Source organism: Plecotus auritus, assembly GCF_963455305.1.
Source record: "Plecotus auritus genome assembly, chromosome: X".
In the NCBI taxonomy this organism is placed as follows: Eukaryota; Metazoa; Chordata; class Mammalia; order Chiroptera; family Vespertilionidae; genus Plecotus; species Plecotus auritus.
The window spans coordinates 13,723,267-13,737,381 of record NC_137784.1 but is presented as its reverse complement, the minus strand read 5'-3'; the positions used below and the strand labels follow the sequence as shown (position 1 = coordinate 13,737,381).

The following is a 14,115-nucleotide window of genomic DNA, read 5'->3' as shown; positions in this document are numbered from 1 at the left end:
GTCACTTTAGTGAGCATCTAATGATAAATGACGCCTAATGATAAATGACTGAGGATACCAAAAACAGTAAAAAATTTTAAAGAAAAAAGAAGAATTAAGTGACGGACTATTAATATTTGGTTCATATCTGAACTACTCACAGAATCAATCTTTCTTTGATAACTTGTCCACTTATCAAATATTTCTAATTAATATGATCAATGCATAGTACTCAACTTTTATTTTTTAGACAACAGACTATATAGGGATGATGTTCCTACCAATTCTTCAAGATAGAGTTCAAAATCTTAATTTCTGTGATTCGTTCTCTGATTTCACTTGGCAGTATTTACTATTCTTTCCTTTGTCCATCTATGCAAATTTTACAGCCTGTTCATAGATAACCCCCTACTTGCACTCCTTAAGGGCAAAGCTAGTTTAATTTTTAAACTCTTTCAATACCTAGGCCCATGCTTGAAACATAACAAAGGTTTGTTAAAACGAAAAAATGAATACACAAGTATATGAGAATGATCAATCAATGAAAAGCATTAGTTTACTGTATCTCACTGCATTAAAAAATTTAAATAGTTCACAACATGCATTTAAATGATATCCTTGATCCCATTTACCTCTCATTTAATACCAGAAGTGAAGTCAGCACAGCAGTCTAACTCTAACTTATTATTATGTATTTCATCATTCACAGAAACCAAGAGACGCGGGGGAGATGACAAGGGGGGTCAGTAAATAAAGTAATAGGAGAATTAGGTGACCATGTTGATTTTTAAAAAGAAAATGCTAGTAAAATGTTGAGATCAATAAAACTTGAGATTAACTAATCCACCGTGGTCTTCTTTGAAGGAATATAAGCATAAGCATGCAATTTGTCAGAATTTCTAAAAGGAAAAAAATTCAAAGCTTTGCACCTCCTTAAAAGAGTAGGATGGAAATCTGGGACAACCCAATGCAGGAATAATGATTTATTATGCAATTCAAGTCTATTATACTGATTGTGTTAATGCCCAACATGATGACTTCACACTTCTGTAGCTCTTATAGCATAGCCTTTCACGTTTATTAGCTTATTTGATTTTCACAACAACTTAGTGAGGTATGTGGTACATACGATATTATTTCCAACTTATAGATTAGGAAAACAATTTAATGAGAGGGTAAGTGATCTGCCAAAAATTACACTGACATTAAGCTACAGAACTGCTTGTAGGACCTAGCACCAGGGACTCACTCTGACCCACTGCCAGCAGTAGTTCTTACTGGCTGGGTCTGAGAATTTGCATTTCTAACACGTTCCCAAGGGAGGCTGATACTGCTTATCCAGGAAGGTCCTCACTGTGAAAACCATTGAGCTATACCATGCTCCATCCACTAAATTAAGGTGAAATATACACCAAGTATTCAGAAAGCATGACTTATCTGATGTTTCTTTCTTATGTGAGCTAAGTTTCTTAATATAAATAAACTATTTGACAGATGAAAGTGGATTCTTTTGGATGTCACAATAACTTGTCATGAGCCAGAAAATACTTATTAACAAAGACAAATCTCTGGCTGCAAACAGAAAACATCTGGTTTACTTTAAGTAAATAGCTATTCTAAACTAAATAAACTGACTGAAATTCTCCCAAAGATATTACTAACTCAATGTCTTTTCAGTTTTGTCTCCTAATTAGTTCATGCCCTCAAAAGTCAAATGTAATTATGTGAGACATATAAGTTGTTTAACAATACAAGGAAAAACCAAACCTTTGAAATGTTACAATACTTACATTTTCTGTAGTTCCAGTAATTACATGGAGGCCATCATACGTTGATTTAATATACATACCCTAAGAAAAAGACAGCATCAGAAAAACAGTGAAGCAACTGGAATATTTCCAAGTATATCATAATCTCATTTACAAAAATTACTCTGTCAAATTATTATTTTGTTGAAAAATTTTAAAAATTTTATATTTCAATTACAATTTATATTCAATATTATTTTGTATTAGTTTCAGGTGTACATCATAGCAGTTAGACAATGATATACCTTACAAAGTGTTCCCCCTGATATTTTCAGTACACACCTGATACCATACATAGTTATTACAATACTATTGACCACCCTATCAAATTAAAATTGCCACATGCCCCAGGAATGAATCCATGATTCAATAATGCTGTCTTTAAACTGGTAAGAAACTCCTATCTGAATGTGCTGACTTCTAATGTTTGCCCTCCAAAAAGCTATACACAGCTTAATCAAATAACTACTTGCTAAGTGAACTGCCTATAAAACTTGTAAAATGTAGTATCATAATGCAATACCCTGAAGAAAGAGCACACCTCATTCCCCCCAAATCTGTATTATATGTTTTGTGGCAAAATAAAAGTTACAATGAAAAATTCAAACATTGGTATGTTATTAGCATATTATAATTGATACATATTACACAATAAAAAGCAGGCTTCTACAGAGCCACTTCAACTATAACTAATGAGACAGAAGAGTGATGAAATACTTGTAAGATCAACTTTTTTTCTCCTGCTCTTTTGTGGTATCCTGCATTTTCTGCCTTTATTTCTTATTGATGCCATTTTAATAATTACATCAAATCATCTCTATATTAATAATTAAGAGGTAATGTGTGGCAACCACTTCTCCCAATAAAAAGGATGGTATTCCATTTTCCATTTAAATAAAGTCATTTTTGAAAAAGCTTCATTAAAATTAAAGAATATTCAGAAATCCTGAAATTGTATAAGCTTTTAGAGCAAACAAAAACTTTAAATTATGGACACTGATAGGACTTTAAAGGAAAAAATATCACAAGAAAGTATTCATATTTTCAATTTTAAAATATTTTTATTTAAGTAAATCAGAAAAAAATAGATTATTCAGTGAATGGTTTGTTTCCTTTCTAAGGAAGATTCCGTTACTTTAAATGCTTTTTGGGGAAAATTTACCTGAGCATTACATATAAAAGTGCTTTGCATTGCAAAATAATGATTTCAAAGAAAATACCAATTTTAATAAACTTAAAGTCTGAAATATAATGTTAATTTCCCATACCTTTATGCTAGTTATATATCTAAAGGCCTAAATATACATGTGTTTTCATTGATAATATGTAAGAAATAAAAACAAGAAGCAGTAAAGTTGATGGTATGGAATTACTAAGAAGTCACCATGTAGATTTTATTTCTGAAAAGTAATTTCAATAATCTCATTGTGTTCAAAATGTTGGTAACGGTTCCAAAAATGGCTGAGCCTGGCTCTCCAATGTGAAACAAAATGAATGTAATTTTAAAAGATGTTTACTTACCTGTGAACTCTAGTTTCTTAAATGAAAGTTCTTCATTATATAAAATAAATTACTAACCTCAACACAAGTACAAATAGAAATTAATTAAGAAATTGGCTAGTAGTCCTTGACTATGACCATATGGTAATATTCATGCTTACATTGGTGACAAGTGTAAAACATACTTCTGAAGTTATTTATTCCATTATATATTGGAAGGTAAATATAAGGGTGCTATTATAGAACTCAGCAGAGGAGAGGACACGATTCTTATAGTTATTCCCCCCCTCCCCTGAGAATTAACAAAATCACATATTTAATAAAGGATCTTAAAGTATATTTGTAAGAGCTAAACACTAAATTTGGTTTTAGTTTTTTTTTTTTTTAATAGAGGGATTGTGAGAAGATAAAGTGAAAAAAGACAGTGAAAAAACCCAATATATATTGCTTGGACATACAAAACAACCATCACTCATTATTTGTTAAATATCTTGTTAAAATGTGCCAGGGACTGTTTTAAGTATTCGACATTCATTTCATAGCAGATTTTGAGGATGAGGAATCTGCCCAAGGTGGTGAAGTCAGTTTTTTAAGCCCAGGCATTCTGACTCCATACCATATTCTCAACACTAGGCTCCTGATTTATTGATTAACAGTTAGGACAGTTGTACACCTTCACTTTTCTTACCAGAATATAATATTTGACAACTATAGATATTAAAGTCAAACATGAACTGTTCAACATTTATTCTTAAATACTAAGAACTCTTTTTTAACTTTATTTTTATTGTTGACACTGTTACAGATGTCCCCATTTCCCCCAACACTTTGACCACCTCCACCCAGCCCCCACCCCCATTTCCCACTGGCCATCACCTCACTGTTGTCTGTGTCTATGGGTTATGCATATATGATCAGCACACATGTATTATGTGCAATGTGGTTATAAAGAGTAACTGAATATGATATTTTACAAATTTACTTTAATCACCCGTCTCTTATGACAACTGTAAGGTAAAGTTGAATATGTTTCTCTCCATACTTCTTTCAACACTGTGCATTATTGATTATGAATTAGTGTGTTGACAAGAGCTCTAAATAATCTCATAAATAATTAGATCATAAAATCTAGTATCCTATCTAATAAAAGAGTAATATGCAAATTGAGCATCACTCCAACACACAAGATGGCTTCCCCCATGTGGTCAAAGATCCTGCCCCCATGTGGACACAAGATGGCCACCACAAGATGGCCAGCAGGGGAGGGCACTTGGGAGGAACCAGGCCTGCAAGGAAGGGCAGTTGTGGGCGATCAGGCCAGTAGGGGAGGGCAGTTGGGAGGGACCAGGCCTGCAAGGGAGGGCAGTTGGGGGGGACACAGGCCTGCAGGGGAGGGCAGTTAGGGGCGATCAGGCCTGCAGGGGACGGCAGTTGGGAGGGACCAGGCCTGCAAGGGAGGGCAGTTGTGGGGGACACAGGCCTGCAGGGGAGGGAAGTTAGGGGTGACCAGGCCTGCAGGGGAGGGCAGTTAGGGGTGACCAGGCCTGCAGGGGAGGGCAGTTAGGGGTGACCAGGCCTGCAGGGGAAGGCAGTTAGGGGCAAACAGGCTGGCAGGGGAGTGGTTAGGGGGTGATCAGGCTGGCAGGCAGAAGTGGTTAGGGGCAATCAGGAAGGCAGGCAGGCGAGCAGTTGGGAGCCGGCAGTCCTGGATTGTGAGAGGGATGTCCGACTGCCCATTTATAGTTAAATGGGCAGTCGGACATCCCTCGAGGGGTCCCAGATTGGAGAGGATGCAGGCTGGGCTGAGGGACAAACCCCCCCACCCCCGTGCATGAATTTCGTGCACTGGGCCTCTAGTCCTAAGATAAATGTTTAGAAAAAGTCATTATACTTATTGGGATAATAAAAACTCATGGAGATAATCTAGTTATGGCTCTGGAGATAAAATCTATGTGTAATTATTGTGCATATCAGGAAATTAAAAATTGCAATTGTAAGCTAAAGCAAGTATCTATTAGTTATAGGAAGAGGCTTTCATCATTATTTATGCATAATTAAGTGTTATATAATTTATACTAAAACTAATTTTTTCAGATGGATAAAAACGTTTAAATGCTTAAATAAAGATCTAACTATGTACACAGATTTCAATTCTAGCAACTTCATAGTTATGAGAAAGAGAATGGAAATAAAGCACATTTTTAAAATGCTACAAATAACGAAGATATTTTGTTTTATATAATACTTTCACTTCTAACTTCAATAAACCATTTTTTGTAACTGCTTTTAAAAATCAAAACTAACTTCATCCTTTTGATCTCTCTCTGGGAGTACCAATGAGACAAAATGGCCAAAAATGAGGCACCAAAAGAAAGAGAAGAAACAAGTTGCTTGGATGAGCTTTGAACTAATCAACTTGTGATTAATGTAGATTCAAAAACTACATATGATCACTTGTTCACCTCTGAGAAAGGGTGAAATAGCAAGAAAAAGTAATTCAAATGGCTCTTTTCTGGAACTGAGACAAATCTGTTTTCATTTAATGAAAATCTTCATTCCCCCCCCCCAAATACACACACACACACACACACACACACACACACACACACACACAATTAATTAATTCTGGAGCTTACTTGAACAGCTCCCTGTCTCCTGCTTGGCTTGCCAAAATGACATTTGCTTCACTATATCCCCAAGCATTGGTTAACCAATAGAAGCCAAAGAAACCTCACAATCAAGTCAACGAAATAAGGCATATATGGAGAAAGTCCAAGTGCCTAAATAGCAAAAGAACTCTCTGAGGCCAAGGCTTCCCCAAAGATGACCCCGGCCCATAACACCCTTTATTTTCTCTTCAATCCAGCTGTTGGCTCTAATCTAGTTTAGATAAATTTAGGTGTCATTTCCTTCTTTAATTTTCTGCTGATTGTTGATTAGAAGCATTTCAGAAACTAGTTCCATATTTTAAAATCATAAATAAACATGTTTCCCACCATTCCTTGTAATGCTCAGGACTCTCAAATCTAAGAAATCCTAGGAGATTTGACTAATTAGGTAGAGAGCTGATGAACAATCTATCCAGTTTATCAGTGAAAGAACAAAGCAGCTACCTTCTGCCTTTATTTTGAAACTGGCAGAAGACCTTCAGCAGATGTTTCTAAGCTAATTAAACTTCATTAAAACTTGATATTCTCCCACCGCTTTCTATTTCTTTCCTTCATTTACCATTTATACACTTCCTATGGCTAAGCACAAGCTAAATGTTACCAAAACCCTCAAATCTATTTATTCAAATGTGACTGAGTAAACTTAATTAAAAGTTGCTAATTTCAAAAATGAGATCATGTGAAATATTTAGTCATCTCCCCTTTAACATAAACAATAGGAAATAGTTTTGTAGTTAACTCTTATGAATATTCAACATTTTAGTTTTTTCTTTTTTTCCATCTGAAATATCTTCCCAATGAAGTGCTTCTGACTGTCCTTTAAAAAAGAGTCACTTTAGATAGGTCCAGCTTTAAAGTCATCCTCCTAAACTCTTCACATCCCCCCTTTAGCAAGCCCAAGTTTATATATGGGATAATGGAATAAGCTTTATTCAGATGTACTTCATTTAAATTTACGTGGATGGAAACCCTGCTTCTATTGTATGTTACCGATATGTGACACAGGGTAAAGTGGAGAAGATCTGTGATTCCATTTTCTCATTTGCTAAACAAGAAGAATAACACCTACTGTATAGAGTTGTAAGGAAAATACCTGGTAAATGTTAAACACATTTCTTCTTTTTTATCTTCTAGCTCTTTCCCAGACTATTTAACTGAATCCGTTTCTTGGCTTTATATGTTTATGACTATTCCCAAAAGCAGACCTGGATGTACCTCTTTAAAATTCAAAAAATAGAAAGCCTGTCCAGAGCTATAACTTCATTTTAAAAAGTCAAGATTTCCTAAAGTCCATTAATTAGCATTCTGTTGACTCACTTCATGTAGCTATTTCCCCCCATCCCCCATGATTTCAGTAGAAATTAGAGGAAAATAATCAGGCTCTGTTCTCAGAACAATACCATCTTTAGAACTGCAGGGTCATAGAACTAGAGAGAGCTTTAAAGATGATCTAGTGTACCCTTTCTGCTCCCAAAATTCTACAGATGAATAGACCAAGGCCAAGGAAGTTAAATCTACTCCTCCACATCTCCCAGATCACACTCACAGCAATATTTATGTAAGTGATTTGTATCCATGCATCATGATTCCTAGTCTAACATAATCTCTCTATATAAAACCCTAATATGCAAATAGACCCAACGGCAGAACAACTAAACAACCGATCACTATGATGTGCGCTAACTACCAGAGGGTGCACAGAACATAGGCACTGGCAGCAGGTTGGCAGCGTGCGGAACATAACAGGCATTGGCTGCGGTGGGATGGTGGAGCAGGTGAGCAGGGGTGCCAGAACAAGGCGGGGCGAGCCTCTGGTGATTACTGAAAATTCTTTGCTCCTGCATGCCATTGTACCACCGGGTGCTCACACCTGCTGCCGGTGCTGGAGCCGCTGCCTTCACCCAATGCCAGCAACGCCAGGGGCCGTTCCTGATCACTTGGTGCTATCAGCGGATGTGGGCAGCTGCCGGCCCTGATTGCCCCTGAGGGCTTCTCCACTTCCCCCTGCTCCTGAGGGGCGATTAGGGCAGCAGCCACTGCTTGCACCTGCTGCTGGTGCTGGCTCCAATCCTTTTGCGCTGTCAGCAGGTGCAAACAGGCTGGTGCTGTCACCATGTGGGAGCGGTGGCGGCAGCAGGGCTGCCGACAGGGGAATGTGGAGGCCGTAGTGGGAGGGGCCGAGCAGGGGTGCAGAGGATGGGCTGAGAACTGCCCCTGTGCCTACAGCAGCCTTGTGGCCCATAGTTCCTTTCAAGGTGCACGAACTCATGCACTGGGCCACTAGTTAGTTCATAATTTCCCACTCTACAAATCACATTTAGACAGCTTCTTTTCCTTCATAACAACTGAAAAGGGAGTTGTAGAAAGAAAAATCTTTAATACTATAGGTTGAAAGATGCTTTAAATAAAACTGGCCTAAGATCAACCAAAGGACTTATATGCATGCATGTAAGCCTAATCAATGGACACAGACAACAGGGCGTGGGGGCATGAATGGGAGGTGGGGGTAATGGGGGAATAAGGACACATATGTAATACCTTAATAAAGAAATTATTTAAAAAAGGAATAGTAAGAATTTAAAATCATAAGTAATACTTCAAAAAAGTGTATAAATGTTCCAAATAATCTCTTAAAACTAATTAAAGTTAGATATAACACTTATAGGTTACAATGATGACATGCTTGCTGGCTATGTTTGATATGCTGCTTTCCATCATCCCAGGAAAACACCAATAAAATCCACATAAGCCTGAGGAACTATTATTATCCAAAAGTAAATTTCCAAATATCAGAAGGAAAGTCACTCTATAGAAGAGAAGGCTTCAAACTGAAAAATCATTGGTGGCCAATGAAGGGTTTGCCCTCTGAAAGAGTTGTATACATACATATTTAATTAAAGAAGCAACACCACATAAAAATTAAAGCTTCTTAAAGATCTTTAATAATATATATTCTGAATTAAATTATTAATGCTAATTTCCAAGATATCTATTTTCTAAAATATCATTTATTGTATGTACCCTTGGAAAATTTATCTATAGGTAAGAGGTTCTCCAGCCAGCTTCTTGTGTTTTTTTTTTTTTTTTTTTTTTTTTTTTTTTTTGTCTTGTAACTGGCAGCAGACCTTTTGTAGTTGTCCATTGTCTCTGTCTCATTAATATTAATTGTATATGCTTTCTTTCTGAAGATTTAATGAAGAGCTCTCTCTTGGGTTACATTTAGAAACAATACACTTTTAAACCAGGTGAGCAAAATATAGAAGACTACCTTTATCTATAATAATAAAAGTGTAATATGCTACTTAGACCGGACGTCCTTCCAGATGACCTTCTGGACCTAGCTGGGGCTGCGAGGGAAGCCTGGGTCCAGGGTGCCAGAGGGAAGCCGGTGCCGGCAGCTGGGGGAAGGAAGGCCTACTCTTGCACGAATTTCATGCATCAGGCCTCTAGTTATTATATAATAAAAAAATGCATCTCATGGATGTTAGCCTAGTTTTGGCAAGATCCATCTTCTTACTCATCCTTATAGGAAATAATGGATGTGAGTGATAAAGAATATCACATTTGTTTAGTTTACCCCCCTAAGGGAAGAGAGACCTATTAAAAGCAGAACGAATCAAAGCAAAACAAAAAAAAAACCACCCATTTGCATGGGTGTGACAGTGTGGTTTTTATAAAACTCTTAATTTAAACTTCCTTTAAACCGACGGAACTTTGGTAGGAGGTGAAAAAATGCAATAAAAGCTAAATTATTACCAAAGTAAACAGGGTAATTCAGAAATCCCCATGTTTACTTTTCTTTGATTTTCATTTATCTTTATAAAACTTTTTATGACAAACTACCACTACCTTAGCTCCTTTAGAAAAAATTACCAAAATGTTCAAATGTGTTAAAATTCATGGATTTCCATATTCAGAAGCTGCTTTGCCCACATCTTTAGCTGTCCGCTGATGGATGGTGGCTTTGAAAAACATGGTATCTCTTACCAGCCCTTCACTTGGTTTGATGTTTGCCAGCTGAATCACTTCCAGGTGGGCTGACTGTGAAACCAGAGGATCTGAAGACAGGGATATGATGTGGTCACAGACTCCAGAGAGAGTTTTACACTGAAAGAAAAAAAAATATATATATGATAAACAAATGTTGTAAGTAACACATTAATCACTTTTTGTTATAACTTTTTTACAAGGAAAACTAAAACAGTAACAGTACTTGGCATTTTATTCCATTAAATCTATATAAAAAGGTATTCAGGCGAAAAAATACATGCACACAACACACTTATATTCTAAATTATGGATACAAGAACTATACATCAAAATATGCAACAGAGGTATTATTATATTTTAGTTCCATTATTTGATTCATCAGACCTAAAATAAAATGGTTGTTTCTAAACAATCCAATAACTTTATAACAACCATCGGATTGAATTGAGTTAAATAATTTAAAAACATTTATGTATTTTATATTACGATCAGAATAGTTAAAAAAAATTTAGCCAAGGCACAAGGAAGATGAATCTTGCAAATCCACTTGATGAACGCCTCCTACTTATTTATCTAGACTTTCCTGTTCAAGGTTACCTTTGTATAAAGTTTCCCACCACCTCCAGGCAAAGTTTGGCACTCCTTCAATCCTGCATTCTCAGCATCCTTTGAACAGTCTAAAATTGTATGATAACTACATTCTGAAGCCCTCTTGAACAGGAACCGTGTCTTACTCATTTCTGACTTCACTTCCTCCCCCCACTCCCACCTGCCACCCACATCAGATAGACAGATCCTAGAACATATAAGGTAATCAATAAATATGAGTTGAATAAACTGAAGAGCAAATGAGATTTAACAATGAGTAGAGTGGCTTGCAGGAAAGAAAGCTAGTGCTTTAGTTAGGAGAAATCCAGTCATACTGATAAGAATAACAATAGATTTAAAAATAAGATATCCATAATGGTATGATTAAGACTTGGACATCTAAACTCATGAAGAAAGTGGAACGTTAGTGAATGAATCTTGGAATATACTATTCTAAATTATGCTGGCCCTTATATGCTTCACAGACACTCAATGTACTTAAAGAAGCCTGGTGTCCATCATTTCAGGGTTTTTTGTTTTTTTGACCTACTGTAGGAGGTGCTTTTCTTTGTAACAATCAAGATGTTATCTTCTATCCATCTCCAACATGTTACATTTGTTCTGTAACCACTGCATTACCCACTGTAAGGAAGACAGTTTCTTCTTTCTGTCATTACTGCATTCTGTACTTGGACCATGGTCTCAGTCTGTGCAGGGCTCAGCTTCTTCACAAGACAGGAACAGCCAGGCTAAATTTCCCTTCTTGTTTGCACTCCTGCTTTTTGCATCTGCTTTTCAAGGCTGCGCTTTTATTGTGGCTATCAGTCCCTAAAGACAAACATTAGCTGGCACAGTAGAGAATCTGGGCTTAAAGACAGATGTGGACAATCACCACATTGCTATTTTTTTAAAATTTCTTTATTGATTAAGGTGTTACCCACATTGCTAATTATTTGCTGTGTGACCATGAGAAGGTTATTTTATATCCTTGAGGCTCAGTTTCCTCATATGAAAAATGGGGTATTACAAATTACTTTCTATGGTTTACATGACAAATCAGGATAGTGTATATTTAAAAAAAGAGCCCTGCTATCAAAAGAAGACACTAAATAAATGCTTTTATCCCCCCTATTGCTTTCTCTACCCTCCAAGGGCTCAATCCTTACTCCTGGGATGAATGATGTCATTATTCTTAATCCCATGACCTTGTTGACCAGCTTACAATGACCAGTAATCACACTTCATGGTCATGATGGAGAGTTCACAGCTCGCTCTCTCTCAGGCTCAAGTCTCAGTGCTTGCAGATACAAATTACCTTGAAGAGCTGCTAACCAAAGTGCCAACAGGAACATCTCCTTTTCCCACCCAAACAGGGAAGCCTATGGGGAAGTCACACAAGGTACCGTACTTAGCATTATGCTGTGCTGTTGCCATCCTGGAATTCTTGTTTTTGAACAAGGGGCCTGACATTTTCATTTTGCACAGGGTCTTGTATATTATGTAGCCCATCCTGGGATCCAGTCTTGGAGTGGTGTGTGTTTTTAACTCTTGAAAATATCAGCAGCAGCCATGGGAAAAAGGACAGAATGGCAGCACTTTACATTTAAAAATTGGCTGCAGTTCAAATTGCTGCTCTTTGACAGGAAGATAAACACTTTTGGCCATATTTAAATCTTTTAACTATTCATTTCCTCCCACATGTGGTTACATCTTCATTCTTATTTTCTTTTAATCTCAAGGGGGATATAACATTGTTAATTCCGAAGCGTTTTCATATAAGATACTTGGACTGCATAATAACCTGAAGGTTACTAATTTGCATGCTATAAAGGACCCTTTGTGGTTTCTACAAATTGAAGCATATTTCAAAAGAGTCCAATGTAGCAATAAATAGGAAGGTAATGGATGTATATAAATGGCTTAACATGTGTGCATTACAACATTCAGGGCCTCATATAACACTGGTGATGAGCAGTAGTAGCCCTTCTATTCACACATTGGAAACACTTAGAAGTGGTGTAGAAAAAAAGGCCTTAATACTAAACTGTAAACATTTCTACAAAAAAGAAAATACCATTTAAATCCATTATATTAAGTTGCAAAACATTGTTTCAGATTCCTCTTCTTGAGTAATTTTGTTTGCCAAATACCTGCTATATGCTTCGTCTGCTGGGAATACAAAAGACGTGTAAAACATTGACTTTACCAGCAAAGCTACCAGGATTTAATAGATTAAAGATCTTGAAAACTAATAACAGAAAGACTTAGAAAAGAAACCCCACTAGAACCCTGCTGTCTGTTTAGAGATAATGCACTAGAACCTTTTTATATTGCAGCATTTGGCACTTGACTAAATAAGCCAATTAGAAGGGGTATAAAATGGTCTGGCTTTATATGCTAATTCTATACTCATTACTGCAGCATACATCAAGCCACTGCAGGAAACCACATTAAGACTGCAATGGCAAAGTTCCAGGGAAGTTATTTACCATGTTCTTATAAAAATTAAATGTGTGCATTCAATGAAATCGTGTGATACTATGTTGTTATCATTTTAAAACAAAGTGTTACCTACTGTTACCTAATAGTATATTTTAGAAAAAGATAATTAACTATTATACAACAAGAAAAATGCATTCTTTTATTATTGCAAATTAACATCAATACTTGGAGCACCTACCACGTATCTGGCACAATGCTAACTACTTCATAGTCATTATCTCTTTCCTCCTTATAACAACTTCCTGAAGTAGGTATTTTTGAAAGAAAGGCTAAAAAAATCTATCAAGGTTATTGCCTTGGTAAAAGAAAGAATTGAATTCTTAATCATTATGCTTATTTCAATCCTTAAATCTCAACTTGTTTTTTATTAATTTCATTTTGTATTGTTAAAAATTCATGTCTGTATTAAATAGATATTATATAATGTTTAAACTACATAGTTTAATGAAATATAAGATGAGCCTTCTAATTTAGAATGCAGTTTAGATAAGGAGTAGTAGAACTGATACTGTGAAAGACAGTCTGGGGAAACTTAAAGCAATTTTAGCAGCAAAAGGACCACGCTCCTCTAGGAAAAAGATGATCGGTAACCACTCATATGAGGGAGATTCTTTTGCCATTTTTGCAATATTTATACCAAAAGATTTTACATTCTATTGATCTTAGTTCTAAAAATAGAATTAATAATATAAAACTAAAATTAAATCCTAGTAAATAATATGCCTTTAATAACACTAATGGGAACATAAAATTGCAATGACCCCTCTGGATTCTGTTATAATCTACCCAAGATGACGAAAAAAAAATTAGTGATTGAATAGCAGTAACAGACACGGTTGTCTATGAATTAAGAACCTTTTAAAACAGAAGTGTGTCACAGGATGGATTTAATGGTATTATGATTTTCACTCTCCAGTTTTTTATATTAATTTCAAATATGAATCAATATAATGAATAGAGCACATTCTCAGAATGAGATGGAAAGTTTTCATATTCTGTTCTATATATAAGCACTATATTTTATATCTATTTGCATATATGTGTATGATTGCTTCACCCAAATCTAAAAGTTCTAAAGG

General features: G+C 36.0%; 1 protein-coding gene across 8 annotated transcripts in view; it reads right to left on the bottom strand.

Annotated features, from left to right (window-relative positions):
- Positions 1-14,115, bottom strand: part of CNKSR2 (connector enhancer of kinase suppressor of Ras 2) — a 271,774-nt gene that overhangs the window by 152,389 nt on the left and 105,270 nt on the right. For all 8 annotated transcript variants that reach the window (XM_080653010.1, XM_080653014.1, XM_080653011.1 and 5 more), the window contains exons 6-7: positions 9,944-10,063; positions 1,770-1,829 (exon numbers count right to left, since the gene is read on the bottom strand). In XM_080653010.1, coding sequence (XP_080509136.1) covers positions 1,770-1,829; positions 9,944-10,063 — 180 coding nt within the window. The remainder of the gene's footprint in view (positions 1-1,769; positions 1,830-9,943; positions 10,064-14,115) is intronic.